The 16,645-nt window shown below is 51.7% G+C and overlaps 1 protein-coding gene across 2 annotated transcripts in view; it reads left to right on the forward strand.

The window, feature by feature from the left end:
* MED27 (mediator complex subunit 27) overlaps positions 1 to 9,823 on the forward strand; it is a 202,864-nt gene extending 193,041 nt beyond the window's left edge. The window contains exons 7-8 of one of the 2 annotated variants that reach the window (XM_035015557.1): positions 6,948 to 7,025; positions 9,243 to 9,822. In XM_035015557.1, coding sequence (XP_034871448.1) covers positions 6,948 to 7,025; positions 9,243 to 9,377 — 213 coding nt within the window. In that variant the 3' untranslated portion in view covers positions 9,378 to 9,822. Of the gene's footprint in view, positions 1 to 6,947; positions 7,026 to 9,242 lie in introns of both variants that reach the window. The other variant, XM_035015558.1, reaches the window with a different exon arrangement.
* The last annotated feature ends 6,822 nt before the right edge of the window (positions 9,824 to 16,645 follow it).

Raw genomic sequence — 16,645 nt, forward strand, 5'->3', positions numbered from 1 at the left:
CCTGGACCCACACAGAATGTTCTCATTCTGAGACGTTCCCAGTGCCCCTCTCCTTAAGGGTGGGTCTGTCCTTGGCAGAACCCTGAGTAGAGACCCCAAACTCTTGGGCTCATCTCCTTATGGAGCACTCAAGTATATCCAGTGAATGAAAGTTCATTTTTATTCTTTGACTTGCAGCATGTGTACGACCAAGTGGCAAATGTTTGGTTTGTGCTCCAGAGTCTGAAGCCCATCACGATGGGAAGAGGCTTCTAGCACCAAGAGCCGCGCTGCTCTGACAGTCTCCCTGGTTCTGAGCTGGGTTCTCCAAGCTCTTTGTAACTGGCCCAGAAGCTGAGAACTAGGTGGGGCGATAGAAGGTCACATCAGAGCAGCGGGGGGTTCCTGGAGTGGGGCAGATCGGCTCATCCTTTTTGTTAGAACGAAGGGCTTTAATGTCACGGCTGGTTGGCCTGAGGGTGGAGCTCTGCACAGATGTACCCTCAGGGTGTGCAGCCAGGCCCTGCAGCAGCATCCACTGAGAACCTAAACCCAGGGGTGCCAGTGATCCCAGCCTCATGCTCCTTTACCAGGGCCAGCCGGGAGAGTGATGCGGCCAAGGTCACCCAGCTAATTAGCGATGAATCCTGGACTGAACCCTGTCTCCTGACAGCTCCACATCACCCTTCCCCGCACGCTGCCTTTGGTTATGTTAATGTGGGCCAGAGAGAATGTTCTCTCTGGAGTATGTAGAAGCAGGTATTGGCTGGAGGGAAGCCAGAATCTGGGTCTCTACCAGGCTTCTCTTTTAAATAAGCAACTCCTAAACACTTGGGTACTTAACTTTCCCTATTAATCTTGTGGGACACACTTTTAATAGAAGCCTCAGCTCTGCTGGCTTAGTGGGGGCGGCCGCGGGCCTCACGGGCTGTGTGCTGGCAAACACTTGGCTCCGTGCCATCAGCCCATCGCAGCAGGAAGCGTGGTGTGACCGCCAGAGCCCAGGGCCGGCTCAGCGCCCCCTGGCCACAGCCCTCGCCTTGCTGGTGGGAAGCAGGCAGTGGCCCACAGCGGCCCATTCCTCTGTGGCCCCTAGTGCTGCTGACGTCAAGTCACCTTGGGGAGCTTTGTGACCACACACATCCCGGCTCCCAGCCTGGACTCCCTTTTAGAAGCTGAGGGACGGTGCCTCCGTCACCACCTTACCTCTGTGCGCCTCGCCTCTGCTGCTCGGCCAGCTCTCCGCCCTGGCCTGGAGGCCCACGCATCGGCAGGGCGATGCCTACAGTCTGGGCGAGCCCAGGAACCCCTGAGGACAAGCCCTGGGCCACCAAGTAATGCAGAACAGCCGGTCCCTGACTTACCGTCTTTCAACTTGGGATTTTTCGACCTTCGGATGCTGCGAAAGCAACACACATGCAGTAGAAACAGTACTTGGAAGTTTGAATTTATCTCAAGCTAGCGCTGAGCGAGTGGTGTGATGCTCTCTCGTGAGGCTGGGCGGCAGCTGCGGCCCTCGGTCAGCCCCCCCTTCATGAGGGTGACCAACCCTTCCGCCGACAACCATTGGGCGTGTCACTTTCGGTACAGTATTCAGTACATTACATAAGATGCTCTGCATTTTATGTCATCTTGCATAAGAGGTTCTGCCCAGCTGTAGGTGAGTTAAGTGTTCAGAACACGTGTAAGGTAGGCCAGGTTAAATGCATTTTCAGCTTAACGGTGGATTTATCAGGATGTAACTCCGTTGTAAGTCGAGGAAGATCTGGACCACAGACTCTGTCTTTTTAGAAGAGTAAACTGCTGGGGAATGATAGCATATCGAGAGTTTTTGCCCCCTCCCTGTGTCTCGCTGACCCTTTCCGTTTGTCACCACTCCGTCCTTTGTTCTTCCCCAACAGATAAAGAACAAAGTCTTTGTGGTCGCCATGAAACCCGGGCCCTGTGGGGCTGACCTTCAGCACAAAGTAGCCTTGCCGGCTCTGCCCCCGTTCTCTCTGCCCCGCGGCTGGCCAGAGGCCACCAGTGGGAAAAAGAATTTGGACTTGACATGCCAAAATGTAACGGAGGATTCCCCCTCTCTTTTGCAGCCCCCTTTATTCTTAAGCAGTGTACTTCGGGTTTCCCTTAATTAACATATGTGCACCCTGACCGAAGGCTGCCGGCTCTTGTTTGCCCCGTCTCCCCCTTCATTCTCCATGGCAGGGAGACTCCACCCAGAGACCCTCTTGAGGGCCCACCTGTGTCAGGCCCCGTTGGGTTGGGCACCTGGGATGTGATAGCGAGCAAGAGGCAGAGGGAGAGCTGTGTGAGTGGCAAGAGCTGGGGCATAAGTGAAGACACCAGCCCCAAGTCCTGCCTCCCTAAGAGTCCCGGGGGCCATGCCCTTCTGGGGAGGGGGTGGCCTGGGTGTGCGGCCTGTGTCCAGGCCCAGGCTCCTGCTGTGCTGCTCTGGAGCTGCTTGAGTGGGCCAGTCACTTAACCTCCCGTGACCCCTTCCTCTCTTGGAAACGGGCTCATCACAGCGCCCTCCCGCTGCGGTCGTAAGGATCAGGCGAGAGAAAGATCGGAAGACCCACAGTGGGGTGGGTGCTGCCGTTCAAGTGCTTTCCCTGCACTGGCACATCGAATCCTTGTCCAAGGTCATGCGGCTCGTAAGTAACAGACAGCGCTCAGACCCCTGCCGTCTGGCTCACAAGCCCCGACTCCTGCCAAGCCTTGTGGTGTAGACCACCTCATGCGGGGCTTCAGCTCCTACGCAGGCAGCTCTGCTTTGGCTTTGGCCAACAGAACTCGTGATCGCCCAAGCACCCTCTCACTCTCGGATTGAAGACGTCAGAAGCTCCTTGCACACAGTATGGTGGAGGAGCTTTGGGAGACTTGTTTTGACTGGCGTCTCCTTCACCAGTGTGTGGACTGGCAGCTGTTTCAAGGGCTCTTGAAAGATTCCTTTCTCCCTCAGAGCTTAGCTCCCCGCCAGTTTGGGTGCATGAAGACCTTCTCTGCTGGTTTGAGCTGGGGACAGAATTTCGGTAAACCCTGGCTGGCAGAGGAGGAAGAGGAAGCTGAAAGTGAGACTGATGAAGTCCCTCAGATGTGTGATGGGCCATGGGAATGTCACCCTCCAGCCATGAGCTGGGAGGGGGTGTGCAGCCCAGACTGAGCCAGAGCGTCCGCAGTGTTCCTTGCCTGGAGGTGAAAAGCCCCTGTGTGGCTGTCTATTCACTGCTTTTGTTTTTTTTGTTTTTAAGTAAGCTCTGCCCCCAGTGTGGGGCTCGAACTCACGACCCCAAGATCAAGAGTTGCACGCTCTCCCGACTGAGGCTGCCAGGCACCCCTGCCCACTGCTTTCTGAGTGGCCTTGTCCCTCTGTGCCTGAACTCTCCCACCCTCGCTGCTTGCCTGGTGTCACTTGCCCTCTGCTCTTCTTTGCGGGGTCCCCTGTCTCGCTGGTGTGTTGTTACTTTGTCTGCTTCGTCTGCTCCTCCCTCCCTTGCTCTAGGTCTACTTTGATCTGTTCTTAGGGTCTCTCCTAACTCACTCACTGGAGGGATGAATGGCCTCCCCTCCCAGGAGCATTAGTGCCCTTCCTCAGCCTCCCCCGCCAGGCAGGGTGGCTCTGATCTGCCAGGGGAGTCTTAGGAGCTGTACCTTATGGTGGGGCCATTACATTGGGGCCCAAGCCTCGGCTGGGCTGGCACAGAGTAGATTTAAATTAGTTAATAGCAAAATGTTTTTGTTGCCCCGGGCCTGTTTTTTTAGATGCTGAGCAAAAAACAAAACAAAAAAGCAACTTTGTTATTGAAAAGTGTAAAACAAGGAAACAGCAAAGGTAGAATGCTTTGACAGAAGGGAAGATCATTGTAGGTGAATTTTCCCCACACTCTACAGCCATGCCTAAGCCTGGTGCTTTGGAGTTTGGCCACAGGAACCCCGGAACCAGGAGTGGAGGAGTTTGTGAGGAAGGGAGAGAAAATGTAACAAATCTGTCAGCTTTGTTTCCTTCTATTAAGATGTCTGTCATTAGTGATGGAAAAGTGGAGAAATTAAATGATCATATCAGCACGAGAAAAAACTGCCACCATTTGGCAAGTGAAGGGAGTAGTTTATACTGGACCTTGTGAAAAAGTGGCTAAATTTGGCCAGATTGCCAACCTAATAATAGAGAAACTAATTAGCTGCCCTGTCCGGGAGCCCGAGGCCAAAACAGCGCTGTGGTGGATCTGGAGGACCTGGAGGACATTTTCTGGTTCATTCAGTTGTTATGCTCTCGAGCGAACAGCTGTCCAGCAGCCACATTGCACATCTCCTGACCTGGGCTTCTCGTCGGGCCTCTGGTGCACGAAGGACTTCACTGGGCTGGGACGTGTGGCAGACGATACCCGGGCCCCTTGGGCCTGTGCCTTTTTCAGAACCTGTGTTGCCGGCCCGGGGTTCCTGTTGGGAGGGGTGTCCCCGGCTTGGGCCTTGCAGCCTCTGGGCTCAAACACCCACTGCCCCTCCCCAGCTGTGTGACCTAGCCACCTCCCCAACCTCTGGAAGTCTCCATCTCCTCTTCTATAAAATGAAAAGGAGAGAACACCCACCTCGCTTAACTTTCAGTTTACTGCCTGCTTTTACATGTTGGTCACATAAAATGCTTCCTGTTAAAAATTCTACAAAGAAAACACACAGCCAAACAAAGCAGGCCAGCCTGGGCCGTGGCCTCTGGGCGGCCAGTGTGACCGGGGAATCCAGCCCCAGGACAGTGCTCAGGCTGCTGAAGTGGGCGGATCTAGGCCCGTCCCAGGGGACTCCTGGGACTAGTGATGAGCTGTCCACATCTGGGGAAAGGAGCACACCCGCAGCTAGGGGACAGCAGGCCACCGGCAAGCAGCTAGCCTGGCTTCCCCACTATGACAGCATTCATGTGTGGGGCAGGGCCTGTTAGAAGCATTGCAAAATAAATAGCAGGGGCTGGAGAAAGAATTCTCCAGAAACTCTTTCTTTTGTAAACTTCCCATGAAATGGCACTTACACTGGTGGTTTTATTTAGCAGGGGGTCTGGGTGGGCAGGAAGCAGCCTCCAAGCTCAGGGGCCGTGGGGCCCAGGTTGCTTTGCTGTGTTCTTGTAGCCATAATTTCACCCCACCGATCACCACCCACTGTCTTGCCAAGTTATCATTACTACTGTTTAAAAAAAAAAAGCGTTGCTCATTTTAGAAAGCTGTCTGTCAGAAATGCTTAAAATAAAAACAGTCTGCACTTGAAAGGATAAGTACCACTTATCTTGAAAGTCACTTGGGTAACAGTTTCTCAGCAATGTTGGATATGCACCTGGAATGTTGGAAAACACCTGTAGCTGTGTTTTCAAGAAAGCCGGTACGGATGTTCCTGGTATGTGGCCTTTAGTGAGTGGGCATTTTTAAGTTTATTTCTTGATTCAACAAATATGTGTTGAGCACCTGCTAAACGCCGGGTGATGTTCTAGGCCTTAGGGACGTAGCATGAACGAGATGGGCCTGATCCCTGTCCCAACAGAGCTAATCATCTTGTGGGTTCACCAGCACCAGGCAGGCCACAGAAGTCCAACAGGGAGAGTGCTCGTCCAGAGGCGAGAGGAACAGAAGGGAGAGGAGACAGGCAGGGCTGCAGCCTGGCTGGAAGGAAGGTGCTTCACATGCACAGCCATTTATTTAGGGAAAGTGAGGCTCAGGTTCTGTAAGCTAGGGAGCCTGTGTCCTCACTCTCTGGGGGTGTGGCCTCTCTGACCTTGGGTGTGGGCACAGCTAGACTGACTTCTGGATCCTTTGCAACTTACCATGTGGAGCCTGGAGCAGCCCCTCCAGGTTCCTTCCACCTGACTGCTTCACCTCTCCATTGGCGCACATGGTGTGTGGGGACAGCTAAAAACTGGGGAGGTAGACCCATGTTTACTCCTGCTCAAGTTGATCATTTTACCTGGGTTTTTTTTGTTTGTTTCATTTTGTTTTTTGACCACATTTATAATGACAAGAATCTCTAGTAAAGACAGTCAGCTAAACCACGAGTTTGAACATAGCTGTCAAATTAGGTATCATCTATTAATTTGCTAATTGATGGCAGGCATTAGCAATTTGAGGTGTCAAATTTCAGAACTACAAGGGATCTTAGATTACTCCCTTGTTTTTCAGAAGGGACATTGAGACCTAGAGAGATTAAGTAGTTGGGGGCTTAAGGCCAGTGTGCATTCTGTCTGGTCACCGGTTGCCTCTAGTAGGGCCTAAAGCAGCTGTGCCCTCAGCCCCGCTGATGAAGCCTCTGCTTGGAGTTTGGGGACAGTGGGTGTGGCCCACCAGGATGCCGAAAATAGGCCACAACTTTGGGAGAGAAGACCACACTTTGAGTGGCAAGGCTTCTCTGAAGGGTAATAGGAACTGTGAGACCCAAGGGAAAGATCATCAGAAATGACCAGATCCTGGGTGACAGAATCATAAAATCTCGTACGACTACAAATTGTGAGATAGAATGAGAATTACAGGAAGCAGGAAGATCAGTTCCCCTGCCAGGGACATTGTTCCAATGTGAAGATGGAAGTCGAATGTGGACAGGTGGAAAAGCTTCTTTGCATCCATGCAATGTTATCCTGCGGTGACTTGGCTAAAAAACATCTGTGGTCTGCCGGTCTTTCCCTCTCCGCCAGCCTCGGGCCATGCCCCTCCTCTCAGGTGCTGCCCCTGGCCTGGGTTTCCAGTTGCTGGAACTCACCCCTCCTACCTCCAGGCCTGAATACTTGGCGTCCTCTCTGCCTACAACAGTCCTCTTCCCCTGTCCCTGTTCCCCAACTTTGCTAACTAATTTTCGTACTTGAGATTTTATTTTAGATGCCCTTTCCCCCAAGAGGCATTCAGAAGCACATTGGTTTATCATAGAAAGGGAATGCATTGGTTGAGTTTTCTCTGTGCTGGTTTGGACTGGCCTCTAACTCCAGTCATTATCCTTGGTTCCAGGTGACGGACCACGCCACCACTGCCCTGCTCCACTATCAGCTGCCCCAGATGCCTGACGTCGTGGTCAGATCCTTCATGGTAAGTGGACTTAAGAGTCAAGTCTCCTTCGGGAACCTTGGCTCCCTCCAAGTGAGCAGGCAGCTCAGAAGGTTGCTGTTCCATCTCTGGACCGCCAGGGCCTCACAGTGGGGGATGGGCCAGTGTAGAACTGATGCTTTCTTTAAACCGGGAAGGGATTTATGAGAAACCGTTTCCCACTTAATTAACTGGTGTTTTCTGTCAGGCTGAACAAATGGTGGTTTCAGGAGTGATCTCCCAACACAGTTTCCCACATTGATTTAGTCAATAGATATTTATTGAGCTCCTAGTCTATGCCAGGCCCTGTGCTTGGCGCTGAGCAGGTAGCAATGACTAAGACAGATCTTGCAGTGCCCCCCCAAGGCGTACATTGTCAGAGCTGGAGCTCGGGATGGGGAGTGACCCCAAAACAGCCAGACAGCCAGTGCCCTGGTGTGTTGGAGTCCGCTCCTGCCAACTCTTGTTACATGTTGAGAATTTTGCGACCTGGTTGTTCAACCATTGGTAGCTTGAAATTGAACCAGAATATTTGCACCACGGAAATCAGCAAACGCTGCAAGTCAGGACTTGCCGCCCGCCCCTAGGGCTGATTCCTCTGCACGCCTCTGCCCAAGTCTGTCACGTGACCAGCGTTTGGCCTAAGCAGGGCCATCGGCCAGCTCTGCTAGATGCTGCCGGGCAGAACTGGCAGCTGTGTGTTCAACGTCATGCGGACATGGCTTCATGCTCTCCCCTCGGTAGGCGCCATCTTTCACGGCAGCTAAAACTCCCTCTTCAGTGCATGCTAGGAAGGCTGCCAGTTAGAGACCTACTCAGAAGACCTACCTGTTGGCAAGTCCAAATCAGTGTTGACAGCCAGGCGGAGTAGTGCTTATCCGCTTCGTCCCGTCACGGTTTGCCTCAGCAAGTGAGCTTCTTAGAAAACCTGCAGTTCATTTCTTGGAAGACGCAAACCCGACTTATTGATCCACTTCACCATGCTGGGGAGGGCGAGCTAGCAAACTCGGGCACTCGGCAGAGCCGCACGTGAGGGTCTGTCTCCTGTGTCGAGAGGACGAGTCAGCTGACAGTCTTCGGCAAGCTCTTCCTTTTTGGACAGATATAGAGTCTTGCTTTTTAACCTAACATGTTGTCATGCCCAGTTTCCCTTTGGTAACTGACTCTGGGATTTGGGGAGGATCTGAATTTGATCAGCACTGGAGGATAAATAGTTTAGCTGAATGATCCATCAACCTCCTCGAGTTTATTGCCAAAGCCTCAAACACCTGGCCTTTGGAAGGGGGACAGTATCGATGGGCCACAATCTGCCACCACGAAGGCAGCTGTGATGTGATAGAAGGATTTGTATCAATAAACTCAACCTACTCTTCAAGGAACAATTTTCTCTTATCGACGTAATGCAGGAGGACATTAAATGATGAGATTCAGTGCCCCTGTCACAGTGAGAACTTGCTTAACTTGCTTGCCTATCGTTGTGGGGTTTGAGTTGGTTTTTTGTTGGGGTTTTTTTTTTTTTTTTTTTTTTGGTAGCGAATCTCCTTGAGTTTGAGAATTGAGTTATGGGAGTCTCATCCTTATGTATGATGCCCAAGAGAACTCTGCACTCTGAACCACTCAAGTGTGTATTTGCCGCTTATTATGTTATTTGGTGGCACCAGGTTGTCCCCGCCCTCCCCCAGGTGCGCGTTGGGCCACATTTTGACAGTGAATGATGACCTCTGAAATCAAATTAGAAAGAAGGCATGTTGACCTCAGTGGAGAGTTTGAACATTGTCATCGATGCAAAGTCTTCCTCCACACGTGTCCGTGCCCGCTCCTCGGTAGCGAACAAGGCGAGAATCACTGTGCATCTTCAGGAGACACGGGACACAGGAGTGAAACTTGGTTCTGTGTGGCCCTGAGCCCCAGGCTGTACACTGTGCATGGCCACTCCTTTGGGAGCACTTCCTGCCCCTGAGAACCAGAATTCTATCTAAAACTCCCTCAGTTTGGGGGGGGCGGGGGGGGCGGTGCTGGGGGAGCACCAGAAGTGAAAATCAGCAGCGTTGTGACCTTGTGGATTCTGCATGCAGCACTCTGGTGAAATCACAGGCCATCTTTTGGGTCACAGCCAACTTGAGTTCTCTGGCCTCGAGATCATTAGGCTTGACAGGAAGGATGACATTGGAAGCACCCGGATCCCATTTCTTTTATTTCTCTCCTCACTTCTCTTTTTAGACCTGGTTAAGAAGTTACATAAAGCTGTTCCAGGCCCCGTGCCAGCGCTGTGGGAAGTTTCTACAAGATGGCCTTCCCCCGACGTGGAGGGATTTCCGAACCCTCGAAGCCTTCCACGACACCTGCCGTCAGTGACCCAGCCCCAGCCCCAGCCCGGCCTGCGGGCCCCGTCCAGCACCTTCCCAGACAAGCCCTCAGTCAGATGGCTCAGACCTATCCTCCCCCCCCCCAGACACAATACTGCCACTCGGCCCATTCCTAAAGCATATCATACGTTAAGGCTGAGCCTCTTGCAGAGCAGATTCCATCTTGTGTTGATGGGACTAATTCTACACTGTAACTGGTTTATGGAAGGCAGAGAAGACCTTTTTAGAACTCAGAAAGTTAAGCAGCATGTTCTTCTTTGTATGTTAGCAACGCTGGTGAATTGATCCTCCTGGGTCTGTGTTCTAAGTCATTTTCACGAGCCATTATCATTTGAATGAGCCCATGTTCATATATATTGTCACGCTGGGTGTTTTGTTTCGTTTTGTAACTTATATATTTTTTTTTATATAAGCAGTAAACCTTTTGTACCCCGGACAAGGCTTTGTCTCCTGTTTTTTAAAGCACCTTCTACATTCAGTTGAGTGAACATGTGAGCAGGTCTGGGCCTTTTGAAGAAAAAAACCACTTAGTAATGTCTGCGTTTAAAACATTGTTCTTTCTGGGGACACATTTCCTTGCTTCTTGCTTTTAGGAGAGAGGCCAGTGTTGGCAAATACTCCATTTCAAAGACGTTTTTGCAGTTTGAAAAATGGATTGTTCTTTTTGAGGAAAAAAGCACACAGATGTTGCTTTCTGCTAAAGCAGTAACACACATACGTACCAAAGGGAAAGGAATCTGCCTGTGTTACCAGCTAAAACACATGTAAGCAGGCATGAGAGGGACACCTGGCTTGTTTGTCCCATGTTTTGTCCTAAATATCACTGTGAACAGATGCTAGCCCAGTCTGCTGAGTTCATGCAGAGCCTTGACCCCAACACTGAAAGCCATAACCTGTTTATGTGAAGAAGCATTGACCTGGTGAAGGTCTTGAAGGAAGGGGGAGTTTCCTAGAGCTTTCCCAGCCCAGCCTACACTTCAGATATTCTCTTTGCAATGAAGATGCCAGAGAGACTCTGCCTTCTTGAGATGTCCAAAAGAATGGGTGGTTCCTACCTGGGTTCTGGTATGGCTTGGGCCCTCCCCACCTACCTCCACCAGGCTTAAAGGATAGGACCGTGCCTCTTGAGGTGTGGTCCAGCAGCAGGAGCATCATGGGGGCTGATTAAAAACCAACCAATAAAGATGCCCTCAAAGTGGGGTCCAGCCCCCCAGGGACTCTGCTGTGGGCCCCAGTGTGAGAACCCCTGTTCCAGGAGATGGGCATGCTTCCAGTGCCCGGTCTGGGGAGGTGTGATGAGAAGCAGCGAGAATGTTTCCGTACAGCCAGTGATTCCAGACTAAATACCACAGTCGTCACATTCAAGCTATTATCACTCATGAGAGGCACCATTATTTCATGAACCACTAAGAAAGAAAAACATGCTGCCCATTAAACCACGGCACAGACCTTCATGAGAATCCTGTGTAACACGGGAGTCGGTCACACCAGCCTTTCATTGCTCTGAAACATCTTTCATCTATTCCAAGGAGGCTGGCAACTTCTCCTGCCGGAGTCTCCTTGTCAAGCAGGGGACAGACGGTCCCTGGGAACAGACCGGAACACGGCTTCACTGGCTTGCGTGTCTCTTCCCTTCTTTGGTCTCGTGAGACACTTGTTTGTTGCTTTGTGAGAACATCCAGAATTGAGGATGTAGGGTCTGTAGCAACATCTTGTCCGCTTGCTGCCCATCTTTTCTAAGACATTTAAATGGTACATAGACTGACCCCCGCGGGACTCCAGGGTGCATTGTCGTGTGCAGTGAGGACAGTATGACCAGCTATGACCAGGTTGGAGCATGTGGAAATGACAAGTATATCGTGACTGCCAGCTGGCTGACAGCACCTGTCAGAGGTGTTGAAATGGGGGGTGGGGGGTGGGCCACTGATGAAATTATGGTAACGGTAGATCACCTTGGGAGAAGGCTATGTGGATTTTTAATTGTTTGAATCCTCCTGATTGCACCAGATCTGAGAAGGTCCCCACTGGTACTGGGGGTCTGACTCCTGCCAACCTCCCAACCTCCGTGTTCAGGAGAGAGGGAGCCGGCCTTGAGTTCAGAGCCTTGGGCAGGCGGGAGTTTCTACTTAATGACATTGTTTTCTCTGTGTCATGTTTAGTGATACTTTCCATTCGTGACAAATGATGATTGTTTCCCATTTCAGGAAGCTATAAAGTTTCCATTCTAAACAAATGTATTTAGGCAGAAAAGTGGGACCATTAGAGAAAAATATTAAATTAATACAACCACAGGTGGAGTATGGCTATAGCAGTGGCTGGGGGGTGGGCCTGTGGCTGGGGACACACACGGCCAGGGTCTGAATTCTGGGCCCCTGCTCCCAGTGGTGGGGGCCGAGACACGTCACCGTTCCTTGGTATCACCCTGTTTGAGCTTCTGTAAGATGAAGGCTGACAGTGACCATGAGAGAGGCAAGCTGGGAGGGTGAGGTTTTATAGATGAAACAAGATTGGCCACGAGTTGATCATTCACTGCGGCTGGGCATTGTGTATGTAGGTGATGCTTGTTGTTTTGTTCTCTATGTTTTATATACTTTTGTCCTTTCTTTTCTTTTTAAGATTTTATTTATTTATTTGACAGAGACACAGCGAGAGAAGGAACACAAGCAGGGGGAGTGGGAGAGGGAGAAGCAGGCTTCCCGCCGAGCAGGGAGCCCGATGCGGGGCTCGATCCCAGGACCCTGGGATCATGACCTGAGACTCAAGCAGACACTTAACTGACTGAGCCACTCAGGTGCCCCTGTATACTTTTTTCTATATTTTATATACTTTTTAAAAATCTTTCCCTAATTAAAAGCAGGAGGAAAAATACAAGGGTTGGGCCAGTCAACCATTAAGGCCTTCCCGACTCTAACACTCGTGTTCTTCAGTCTTGAGAGGGAAAAGCTGAAAGAAAATGTACTGAGGTCTGGAAAGGTGAGCGTGGCTGGAAGGACGACTGCTTGGTGCTTCAAGGACATGAGGGGCGCCCGGGTGGCTCAGTCGGTTAAGCGTCTGCCTTCGTCTCAGGTCAGGATCCCAGGGTCCTGGGATCAAGCCCCGCATCGGGCTCCTTGCTCAGCGGGGAGCCTGCTTCTCCCTCTGCCTGCCTCTCCCCCTGCTTGTGCTCTCTCTCTCTCTCTCTGACAAATAAATAAATAAAATCTTTAAGAAAGAGAGAGAGAGACAAGAGGGAGACTGGCTTTTTGTCAACCATTAAAATCCAGAGAACGTGTTGACCCAAAGTCAGCAAAAGTAGAGGCCAGTGGGTCAGGACCAGTGCCAGGGTGGCAAATCGTGAGGGGAGCTGGAAGGCCTGCCGCCACCACTGGGAGTGAGGCGTCAGGTCCCCAAACTGTCCTTTGGTGCCTCTCACGGAAAGGAGCGTGGCCATCACTGGGTATGCCACCCAGATACGACTTAGGCTGTCCACCATGACCCATAGACCAGACCTACGAGGTAAGTACATGACTTAATCGTTGCCTGACAGCTCAGCACCTGCTCTGTGCCAGGTGCTCTGTCCCAGGTGGGTACGGGGCATTTCCCCTTGTCGTATAGACCAGGAGAGGGTCTCACACAGCAGTACGCCCGAGGGCTGGATATGTGACTGACCACGTCATCGGGCCCTGTGGCTGCTGAGCGGCAGAGCCTCCTCCACAGAGGCAAAGGGACCAGTCCCCGCTCTGCTGGGGTGTGTCAGCTGATAAGTGCTCTTGGCCCGGGCTCGGACACCTCTGTCCGGCAGGTGCTTACCTGCCGTGATCAGCAGTGACGCATTTACCTGTACTTTCCGCCGGCCTGGCTACCAGTGATGAGCGGGCCAGCCGCGAGGAACAGACAGAGTGGAATGAGGACATCGATGCAGAGTTGTCCAGATTTTTTTCCTGGACTAAATTGGGAATTGGCCTTTTGGTATCGAGTGATATTTTTCTACTTCACACCACTGACGGGGAGCCGCAGGCACGAAACGATGAACTTTCAGTGTTAATGTGCAAACTTTCCATTGCATTCAGACTGTCAGAGTGAGGGCCTGATGCTAAATCAAGAGCCTCGGAAGGTCACCCTAGTTGGGAGGGGAAGGGACATCAGCCTCACCACCAGGATTCTCACGAGATCCGGAACCGCGGCCAACTTGACGGGAGGCGTCGTCAGGCCATCAGGTCTGTGGACGAGAGGACAGAGCAGGACGACTCACCTTGCCTGTCAGCTCCTCCCAGCTTCTGCATCTCTGCTGGCATGATCTCTATTGAGGATGATCTCGGTGAACTTTAATTGTCCTGCATTTGACAGGAAAGGGTGGGCCAATTCCATTGCACCTGCTCAGAGCTTGTTCAAGCCTGCACGATAATGCGCCTGGAAGATGAGCCAGAGCAGAGTGCTGTGGACCAGCCTGCCTGCCGTCAGTCCTTCCAGTCCGTCTGTGTCTGCTCGGGGAATAATTAGGCTTCACTTTCTAGGACAGGCGGGTTTCTTTCCCCATCTCTGCCATCCTTCCCCCACTCTCATCCCCACCCCAGCTCCTTCAGCTAGTGGAAAGGAACCTCAGAAATCACTTTCAAGTTGAATTTTAAATTGCAGGTTGGCTGCTCCCTGTCATTAGTGCTTGAAGAGATAAACCTTAAAGTTCACGAGCACATCCAGGTAAAGCACTGTCTCGGCAGCTTTATGATGATTAGTTACTCAAGAACAGCTCCAGCCTGTCTCTGTGCTAATTGAGTTTGAAATTTCCACTGGGGATTGGCTATCCTCTGGGACCATATGATCTCTGGTTTGATGCGAGCTGAACAGGCAGGTCCTGCCGGCAGGGGGCTTCATCGGCATCATGCTTGCCCAAGCCTGACAGAGGCAAAACAGTCACGTGTCCCTGGGAAGCGGGGGCGGGGGGAGAAAGAGGGGGGCAATGAGAGAGGCCAGGAGGACAGTGGCCATGAGCTTGGGAGCCGACGCCAGCGAGCCTTGTCAGCCCCTGCGCCGTGGGGCGGCTTGTTACTTAACCATGCTGCTCCATTTCTCCAATTCCTAGCTGTCTTCTCTCTCATCAGCTTGCTTTCTTAATTATTAGAGGAGTACGTGTGTTCCGTTTATAGAAATTAGATAATGTGGATGAGCAAAGGAGAAAATAACCATAATTCCCACTAGTAAGAGATAATTGCCAGAGCAGTGCACTTTACCGTCTATCTTCCCAGACCCTCCTATGGATAGGTTTGTGCGTGTCCATTTTTTGCCAAAAATATGAGCATACTGTGTACTGTTTTGAAACCTGCTTTTTCCCATTTAGCAAAGGCTAAGTTGCTGTAGCACAGAGGCCCCAAAATACAGTGGCTTAAAGAACGCAGACACTTACTTCTGTATCAGCGCGGAGCTCCAGAGGGCCTGGTTCAGACCCCAGGGCTGCTCTGCTCCACGCAGAGATCTCGAGGCTCCTGTTCCTGCTACACTCCGCCCCCCCCCCGACCGAGGACATGGTCTGCATGGGGGAAGCTGGGCCACAGGCCCCTTCCAAGTTTACTAAAAGGAAAGCACAGACAGGAACACGTGCCCAGTGTTTTAAGAGCCAGACCCAGCACCAGCACGCGTCCGTTCCACTTGAACTTCATTAGCAAGAACTTAGTCACATGGCCGACCTTGCTGCCGGGACGGCTAGGACATGCGTACTTTTAAGTGTGGGGTGGCTGAGGGTCCAGCAGAAACTCTCTGACACAGAAGAGAGCCTGTTCTGATGGACGGCCTGCAGCCTCTGCAAGCTGTCCCGAACCTCCCCCCGCCTTGGGAGTGGGGCAGCAGTGACCCTGTCCTCTCGGCTTTGTTTCTGTGCTTTGTCCTTTGTGTTATGATCTCCTTCCACTGGCGACCATAGTGTAGACAGTGAATCTCCTATTGGGCTTCTTAAGCTTTTTGTTTTTATGTTGCAATAATTGTACATTCCCAGGAGGTTGCAAAGACCTGTATAGGGAGGTCCTGCCCTTCGCCAGCCGCCTCCCCGCCACAGTCAAGATTGCTAACTGTATCCTCCCCACAAGAACCCCTCGTTCTACGCCATTCCACCCACATACACCTCCTCCCCCCATCCCCATCCTCTGGCAGCCTCCGATCTGTTCTCCATCTCTGCAGCTTTTCCAGTAGCATTATATACCTGGAATCATGTGCTGTGTATGCTCTTGAGGTTGGCTTTTCTCACTTGGCACAGTTTCCTTGAGGTTCATCCAAGTCGTTGTGTGTGTCAGCAAACCATTCCTCTTAGTTGCTGAATAGTATTCTGTGCTGTGCATCGCCACCCTTGAGCCGTTTATCCACGGGAGGACGTTTGGTAGTTTCCAGCTCGTAGCTCCTAGGAATGAAGCTGCCGTGAGAACCTACATGCATGATCCTGCGTGAAAGACGGTTTCTGTTGCTGTGGGTGCCCAGGAGGACAGTTGCTGGGCTGTATAGGAAGTCCGTTTTTAGTTTTAAGGAACTGCCGAGCTGTTTTCCAGAGTGGCTGTGCCCCTTTCCTTTCACCCAGTTTCTCCACATCTTCACCAGCATTTGGTGTTGCCACTGCTGCTTATTTGAGCCACTTGAAAGGTGGCTCGTATCTGCGTTTCCCCAACAGCTAATGCTGTTGAAGATCTTACTGTGTGCTCAGGTGAAAGGTTTGCGCGGGTCTTTGCCCACTGTCCGTTTGGATGTTCTTTCCATGTTGAGTGTTGAGAGTTCCTCACACACTCTTTGTCCGTCACGTGATGTCCCGTGTGGTGTCCCGGTCTGTAGCTTGCCTTTCCATCCTCTTAATGGGGTCTTTCACAGAATATATTCAGTTCTTACGAGGTCCCGTTTATCAGTTCTTTCATTCGTGGATCATGCCTTCTGTGTCGAGTCTAACCTGGTGGGTTTCAGGTGACCAGGGAATGTTAGGAATGTTGCCACCGCCTCCCCCTCCTCCCCCCCTCCTCTCCTTCCTCCCGCCTCCTCCTCCTCCTTCTCTCTCTCTCTTGCCCCATCTTAATTTGTAGCTCAGTCTATATCTCCATCTCCATCTCTTGGCAGGGGTCTTAGCTGCCTTCTGCCTATGCACTGGATGGATAGTCAGATTGTCCAAGGCCTGGAGACCCGCCCTCGCTCACCCAGCAGGTGAACGACAGTGTGAGGACCAGAGCCAGACTCCCCTCTGTCTGTATGTTTTCCCCTTCCCCAAAACTTCGTGGGATAGCATTTGACCTACAGCGTCAAGATGAAATAGAT

This window comes from Mirounga leonina, unplaced genomic scaffold (genome assembly GCF_011800145.1).
Source record: "Mirounga leonina isolate KUSES-001 unplaced genomic scaffold, KU_Mleo_1.0 Mir_170, whole genome shotgun sequence".
NCBI classification, from domain to species: domain Eukaryota; kingdom Metazoa; phylum Chordata; class Mammalia; order Carnivora; family Phocidae; genus Mirounga; species Mirounga leonina.